Source organism: Saimiri boliviensis, chromosome 5 (assembly GCF_048565385.1).
Source record: "Saimiri boliviensis isolate mSaiBol1 chromosome 5, mSaiBol1.pri, whole genome shotgun sequence".
In the NCBI taxonomy this organism is placed as follows: Eukaryota; Metazoa; Chordata; class Mammalia; order Primates; family Cebidae; genus Saimiri; species Saimiri boliviensis.
In genome coordinates this window covers 102,370,962-102,379,107 of record NC_133453.1, presented here as the reverse complement: position 1 = coordinate 102,379,107, position 8,146 = coordinate 102,370,962, and the positions used below count along the sequence as shown (strand labels likewise).

The 8,146-nt window shown below is 47.6% G+C and overlaps 1 protein-coding gene across 3 annotated transcripts; it reads right to left on the bottom strand.

Moving 5' to 3' along the window:
* Positions 1 to 910: 910 nt before the first annotated feature.
* CXCR4 (C-X-C motif chemokine receptor 4) lies at positions 911 to 4,734 on the bottom strand. Of its 3 annotated transcripts, none has more exons than XM_003922001.3 (2): positions 4,622 to 4,734; positions 911 to 2,494 (listed from the first exon to the last, which is right to left on the bottom strand). In XM_003922001.3, exons 1-2 carry the CDS (start codon positions 4,634 to 4,636, stop codon positions 1,451 to 1,453), a joined length of 1,059 nt encoding a protein of 352 aa, XP_003922050.1. In that variant the 5' UTR covers positions 4,637 to 4,734; the 3' UTR covers positions 911 to 1,450. The 3 variants fall into 3 exon arrangements, with proteins under 3 accessions (XP_003922050.1, XP_074255842.1, XP_074255841.1); XM_074399741.1 differs by lacking the exon at positions 4,622 to 4,734 and adding an exon at positions 3,172 to 3,331; XM_074399740.1 differs by lacking the exon at positions 4,622 to 4,734 and adding an exon at positions 3,058 to 3,073.
* Between the last annotated feature and the right edge of the window lie 3,412 nt (positions 4,735 to 8,146).

Here is an 8,146-nt window from a genome sequence, read left to right as displayed (position 1 = left end):
ACATAAGACTCCAAAATCTTGTGCAAAATATGAGCAACAGGGAGCTTGCTTCAGTGGACCTGCCGTCTGACTCTAATAAATACCAATATTAGCTTGTAGCTGCTTGGCTGAGTCCTTGAGGAGGTGCTAGGTGTTGTAATAGTTTAAGAATAAAAGTGTTGAGATTTGCATAGAAGATATTGCAAGAAGGGGTATTTTGGTCATGGTTAATTTTACGAAGAAAACATTCACTTTTGGCTTTCTTTATTAGCAGTTCAGTTGACTTATGCCCAGGTGTTCTGAAGGACAATAGTAGGTGATAGTCAAGAGCAAGGGCTGGAACAATAAACAGATTTAGTTGTTGGCTCTGCCCCCTTGAAAGTGCAATGTATGGGAAGTGTCTGAATCTCAGTTCACTTGTCTGTGGAAAGGGAGTGGTGGTGATCTACTCCACGGAGACTGTATGAGAAAGCACACAAGGCCTGGCATTGCACAGACCTGGGTTTCACAAGGGGATGGTGGAGTAAAATCCCAACACTATTGCATACATTTTCCTCTCTACACAGGCTTATCCTTCTGAAAGACGATCTTTCATACCAATGGGTGCTGGCTGGCCATTTCTAAACTTCCATCTGAATTTAAAGTGGTTAAGGCTTCGAATTCCTAAGTCACGTTACCTGGTTGGAAATACAGGCTTTACTATTCACTACATGCCTTTGACCAAGTTACTTAGGCTCTCTGTGCCTCTGTTTCCTCTTCCATAAAATGTAATTAGTAACAGAATCTATCAGAGTTGTGGTAAGGGTTGAGTAAAATATTGCAATGAAATACCTAGGATAGTACTTTGCAAATTATATAAATGTTATCTATTATTATTTTTGTCTTCTGCCAGCCAAAAAAATGTCAACAGAAATCAGAACATAACACTAAGGAAGTTTAACATGTACTTTTATTAACAACTTAATACAAGACTGTACACTGTAGGTGCTGAAATCAACCCACTCCTGAAAACCAAAAAACCAGCATTTCTATACCACTTTGAGCTTTGGTAATAAGTGCCATCTTCTACAGCAAAATCACATAGTGTAACCCAACCTCTTAAGAACAGAAAGAAAGAGATGTTCCACGGGAATGGAGAGATTATTTATGAATAAACAGCTGGGGATCATTTCTAGCTTTACGTGATTCACTGCACGCTCTGGAATGTTCAGTTCCCTTTTCTACAGTCCTACCACCAGACACACAGCAACTAAGAACTTGGCCACAGGTCCTGCCTAGACACACATCCATATGAAACAAAAAATATTTATATAAATAAGTCAATTAAACCTCACAAAAACTAAAGAAACACAAGACAAAAATCCAACAAGCAATAAAAACTGTACAGTATCGGTCAGTCTTTTATATCTGAAAAATGTGTAACTTAAAAAAAAGTTCTTTATCGTATAAAAAAAGTCTTTTTACATCTTTGTTAGCTGGAGTGAAAACTTGAAGACTCAGACTCAGTGGAAACTGACGAGTGTCCACCTCGCTTTCCTTTGGAGAGGATCTTGAGGCTGGACCCTCTGCTCACAGAGGTGAGTGCATGCTGGGCAGAGGTTTTAAATTTGGCTCCAAGGAAAGCATAGAGGATGGGGTTCAGACAACAGTGGAAAAAAGCTAGGGCCTCGGTGATGGAAATCCACTTGTGCACAGTGTTCTCAAACTCACACCCTTGCCTGATGATTTCCAGGAGGATGAAGGAGTCGATGCTGATCCCAATGTAGTAAGGCAGCCAACAGGCGAAGAAAGCCAGGATGAGGATGACTGTGGTCTTGAGGGCCTTGCGCTTCTGGTGGCCCTTGGAGTGTGACAGCTTGGAGATGATAATGCAATAGCAGGACAGGATGACGATACCAGGCAGGATGAGGCCAACCATGATGTGCTGAAACTGGAACACAACCACCCACAGGTCATTGGGGTAGAAGCGGTCACAGATATATCTGTCATCTGCCTCACTGACGTTGGCAAAGATGAAGTCGGGAATAGTCAGCAGGAGGGCAGGGATCCAGACGCCCACATAGACCACCTTTTCAGCCAACAGCTTCCTTGGCCTCTGACTGTTGGTAGCGTGGACAATGGCCAGGTAGCGGTCCAGACTGATGAAGGCCAGGATGAGGACACTGCTGTAGAGGTTGACTGTGTAGATGACATGGACTGCCTTGCATAGGAACTTCCCAAAGTACCAGTTTGCCACGGCGTCGACCGCCCAGAAGGGAAGTGTGATGACAAAGAGGAGGTCGGCCACTGACAGGTGCAGCCTGTACTTGTCCGTCATGCTTCTCAGTTTCTTCTGGTAACCCATGACCAGGATGACCAATCCATTGCCCACTATGCCAGTCAAGAAGATGATGGAATAGATGGTGGGCAGGAAGATCCGGTTGAAATGGGCATTTTCTTCTCTGAAGCAGGGTTCCTTTATGGAGTCATAGTCCCCCGAACCCATTTCCTCGGTGTAGTTATCTGAAGTGTATATCTGCAAAAGAGGCAAAGGAATGGACATTCACTTTCGACTCAGCAAGCATTATCCAAGTTAAAAAAATTTTTTTTAAAAAGGCAATTAAAAAAAGCAATTCAGGCTTGCTTTCTTCAGGAAATTCTGAAGTACTGGGCTAAGGGCACAAGAGAATTACTGTAGAATCCTACAACTCTCCTCCCCATCTTTTCCCATAGTGACTTCATTATATCCCTCTTTAGTAGAACCAATTACTAAATTCTTTGTTTAGAACAAAAGGGCGCTGAGACGCTGAGGGTTTCAAAGTCTCATCTTGGCTAACTCTTCTGCCCCGCCCACTAGAGGGAAGAAAAAAACCTTCCTTGGAGGAAAAAAAAAATACACACAAAGAGGCCACTCCCAGGCGGTGTTGGGGGTGGGGTGGCTGCAGCGAGAAGGGGCCGAGATTAACTTTTTGTAAGAAGTTTTTCCCCAAGGGAGGGAAGAGGGGAGGGAGGAGCACTGGGGGAGGGAGGGGGCGTCCCAAAGACTCATTCTCCTAAGGCGCAAAAACATTATTTTCCCACGCCTGCCTAAACACAAACCATTCTGCCCTTCAAGCAACATGTAGAGTGTAGAGAAAATACAGTCTTAAAACGAAGGCCCTTTGGTGCTTGGGGTATATTGGGCGGGAGCGTCAGAAAATGAACAAACGCCACCTCCCCCCCTCAAGCGGGCGCTCCTCCCGGGCGTGGGTCTCTTTTGCCATCCTCGTGTTTACCATTTGGCGCCTTTGGGACGTTAGGGAACGCAGCATTTTCCTGGGTGGAGAAGGTCACGGGGTCTGCACCCGTGGTCCTCGCCCCAAGTTTCATTTCCTCACTCTCCCGGGTGGCTTCCCATTACCCGGCCACTGATCCAGTTAACCCGGCCGGAGATGGGCAGCTGGAAGCCTCCAGGCGGTGGGCACGCTGGGGGCCTGGTCGTCCAGCCCTGGACCGCCATGGCTGCCCACCACGCCCACGCCTACCGCCCACAAGCAGGGTTGCAGAGGCTCAGCCGGGCGACGCGCCAGCAGGCTCGGTCCCACAGGGTGCTGGGGAGAGACAGGGCGGCTCCGCCGAAAGCGCCTTTGAATTGCGCGCCGCTGCAGGAAACCAAAAACTCCCTAGCAAGAGGGTTTCAAAAGGTTTCTGGAAACCACCGACGGTTAAACATCGCAACTGGACTCGGAGAGAGCCAAACGGTTTCCCCACTTGCACCTGCCCGTCTTCGCCGCAGCGACCGGGTAGCCCAGGTGCGGTCCTAACCGCCTCGGTCCCCCCAGTCCCCGGAGCCCACTTCTCGGGGCTGGCAGCTGCGCGGTGTCAAAGAGGAGGTCAAACCACCTCTCTGATCCCACCACCTCTGCACGATCCCAAACTCTCGAACTGCAGGACCCACTCGCGGTCGTGGGGAAGCGCCGCGCTTCGGACACCTGAGAGGTTTCCCCCTCAATCCCCAAGCGCGCGGGCCGATCAACTCCTAGCTGCTGCCACCACTCGATCCCCTCAGAGGATCGGCGCGGTGGATCCACCCGCCTTTCCCGCCCTCTGCCTACTGTGCCCAGAGACTGGCACAGCTCTGTCGGCCGCACAGAGTTTAACAACCACACACCCAACGTTGAGAACAGCAACAGCCGCTTATCCCCTAAGTTAAAAAGGGGCGCAATCTCCTTCTGGGAACTTAGCCCAGGCGCGCCGCCCTCTGCCTCTAAATCCAGAGGACGTAACTCGCTCCAAGAAATCCCCGCTTCCCGGAGGAGAGACCCCGCTTCCCGGTGGTCTGAGTCCCCGGGCAGAGCGCACGCCTTCTCTGCGCTTGTGCACAGAATGTTCTTGTGTTTGCAAACAACGTGCAAGCCGCCTCGCGCGGCGGGACTCAAGGGGGAGACACATGCAGCCACTGGAACGCTCTTTCCAGTCGTTTCTCCTGTACTTACAGCGAAAAAGATTCCAATCCTGTTACCCCGCCCATACAGCCATGGTCAAGAAAACTCCTTTCTGTGACCCTTTTTTGGAGCACGGGTACCTCCAATGTCCTGGCCCCTTCTGCCCGCTCGGAGAAGGGCTGCGCTCTAAGTTCAAGCGTTTGTATATTTATGACAAAGCAGGTTGAAACTGGACTTACACTGATGCCCTCCATGGTAACCGCTCGTTCTCCAGACGCGGTGGCCACTGGAGCACTCAAGTCCTCGGGGACACTTTGCTACCTGCTGCCGCAGCCAACAAACTGAAGTTTCTGGCCGAAGCCGGACTTTTATCTGAGCGCGGCGCATGCGCCGCAGGGGCGGGGAGGGAGAAGGCGGGGTGGGGGAGAGGGGCAGGCGCGAGGGAGGAGGGCGCAGGGGCGGGGCGGAGGGGGTGCGCTGCTAGGGAAGCCTCGGGGGCCCTGCTGTTCACGGGTGGTCGCGGAGCGAGTACAGAGCCGGACCGGACCTCCCAGAGGTGTTTCCTGTTTGGGGAAAGCGGGATGCGTCTGAAGACAGGTGGGAAGGGCGTCTCCGTGTGGCGCGTCCATCCTTGCAATTCAAGACCTGGGAATGCTACAGTGGAGACACTGAGGCCCAGAAAGGGGAAGTGACTTGCGGGAGTAACCCAACCAGTAGGCGGCAATGTTGGAAGTAGGGCCGAGTTTCCGACGCCATTCCCCGCGCTTTCCGCACTCGCAGCCCATTCAGAAGATAAAATAAGATCCTTCCTTCGGAGGATGTAACTACATGTGCAAATTCACAACATCACCAGGGTCAGGTGAAGATACTTTCAGTAGAAGGTAGGATTTGGCATAATTCTGAAGACTGATCAGACATAGATGTGTATTGCTCAGTAATTTCATAATAGTGGTAACCAATTCGTGAATAGTACTTTGTTATTCTAAAAATATGCTTTATTATAAGACTAATTTAGCGACCAGTACTTTTTGTAACAGATCACAAGGAACTTGCACAGAATCACTCATTCATTCTCACAACACCGTGTGGGTATTGCCATCACAGGGATGCATCGGTCAGATATTTATAGAAGGACGAACTGCGTGCCACGCACTGTTCTAGGCGCTGGGGATCCAGCGTGAACCCGACAAGTCCCGCACGCGGAGGAACTAGCAAATAATCCCGGAGAGATGAAATGCCAGGGATGGGCAGGCATTCCAAGCCGGGCTCGAACCCAGGTCTTCAGTCCACACACTCGGCGTCTTCCACGATTTTGAGCGGAGAACGAGCTTTGGCACGAATCAGAAATTAGGTTGAAGAACTGAGCGGGGCGGAGTAGGGGTGGGGTCGGACGTTTAAAGAGATCCCAGACAGGCTGAGGTTTGCAGTAGGCGCGCAGACAGTGCTTTCCACCTCGCGCCACTTCCCGCCGGCGCGGAGTCTGGGTGGGGCCGGGGATCGAGTGTGGGGCGGGGCCGAGAAACTGCGCCCGCAGGCTCAGTGGCCGCTGCGGGGATAGCTGGGGCCGAGGTGCCTGCGCCGCGACAAGGACCCGAGGCGTCCTCACCCCGCCCCGGTCCCGAGGAGAGGAATTGCCCAGACCGCACCCTATGCACGACTCCTGTTTTCTGTATCTAAATATAACATTTCAGTCTGGAGTGTTCCAGAGGTAGTCCGCAGGCTGAGAACCTTTTCTCTACAGAACATGACTTTCCCCCTTTGTCTGGGACCCCTCTCTAATATTTCTGGGTGAAGGTCCTCATCTACTCTGCATTTTCACCGATACGGGAAAGATGATATCCAAGTCAGGAGATGGGACTCTCAGAAAAGAGCAAGTTAGGACACACACTAATCACGAGATAAGTAGATGATAATATTACATTACATAGTATTAAAAAAAAAAAAAAAGAAACTCTAGATTCTTGGAGGGTGGTGGCTGAAAGAGGCTTCGGAAGCTCCACGCCTCTTCTCACATGCCTTGCACTACGTATCTCTTCATCTGTATCCTTTATAATATCCTTTATAATAAACGATAAAAGTAAGAAATAAAAATGAAAACAAAACCGTAAAAACACTTTTACTTTTTTTGAATCTTTAATAAAACTTCAAGGTCTTCATATTTTTATAGATATGGTACATCCTATCTATTGAAGGTCTGGAATTTCAGAATGTTTTCGTGACTTGCTTTTTACAAAGCCTGGTAGTGACAGAATCAGTCTGTTTTATCCTGGACTGTAAGCTGCATTGTACCTCAAAACTCTTCTCTGCAGGATATCTAAAAACCTGAAAGGTGAAATCTCCCAAATCTGTCCAAAAAGGGAAAGAGGATAAAACTCGGAGCAAAATGGTTTGCATAATAAATATTTGTTGATTGTTGGCAGACAAAAGAAAGCTCCTTCCTTTATCTGAAGACTCCTTTCAGATCTTTTTAGGGATCTCTATTAAAAGGAAGCAGATAATTAAAAGAACAATGAGATGCTATTTGGTGACTACCAAATTAGGCAAAAATCCATTTTTTTTTTCAAAGATAATATTTGCTCTCCCGATTTGAAAAGACCAGCTGTCTCTCGCTTGTCACTGGTGAGAATGTGGCTTGGGACAGCCTCACTGGAAAGCATTTTGTATTCAGCGAAACTTTAGAACAGTAATTCCACTCACAGGAACTTATGCCACAGAGGTATTTGTGGAAGCATTTTTTAAAATAGCAAAATGTCTGAATAGCTCTAAATAACCACTGTTGGGGTATAGTTGACAAGATTTTGGTTCATCCATTTCTGATATTCCATGTGGACACTGTAAATATTATTTGTGAAGAATTTTTAGTGACATGGGAAAATACTTATGAAACATAACTGCAAAAAGCAGAATTCAGAATTGTGAATATAGTGTGATCTCAGTTATGTTAAAATAGACATTTGGAAAATATTGGGAGGAAAACCAAAATGTTTATAGGGATTTTCATTGGTGCAGAATTATATTTGATTTTTGCTTTCTTCCTGGTGTTTTTCTATGCTTTCCAGATTTTCTGTAATAGACATGAAAGATTTTCATGTTAATAAAAAAGCCAACAAATTTTATGACAAAAAAGGAATCAGAAGGGGTCCCTTCATATATGTTTCCACTTCTAAAGTATCTACTAGATGTGAGACCTTTTTCCACAATAATCCTTTCCCCTTTTCAAGGAATGCTTGTTTTCCACTGGGCTAATCTTAAACTTCTATTACCAGTGGGCTACCTAAACCTTATTCTCAACTATTCTATTATGTTCTTTAAAAAACAAAACGGCAGGGCACGGTGGCTCATGCCTGTAATCCCAGCACTTTGGGAGGTCGAGGTGGGCAGATCATGAAGTCAGGAGATCGAGACCATCTTGGCCAACATGATGAAACCCTGTCTCTACTAAAAAAAAAAAAAAAAAAAAAAATTAGCTGAGTTCGGTGGTGAGCTCCTGTAATCCCAGCTACTTGGGAGGCTGAGGCAGGAGAACAGCTTGAACCAGGGAGTCAGAGGTTGCAGTGAGCTGAGATCGCACCACTGCACTCCAGCCTGGGCGACAGAGTGAGACTGTGTCTCAAAAACAAACAAACAAACAAAACTCAAACATATATTGAGCTCCTGTTATGTGCAACTGACCTCATATAATCCCCTCAATAACTTTACAAGGCAGGTGCCATTACCTCTATTACATGGTAAAGAAATTTGGGTCTGAAGAGGATGAGGAACTG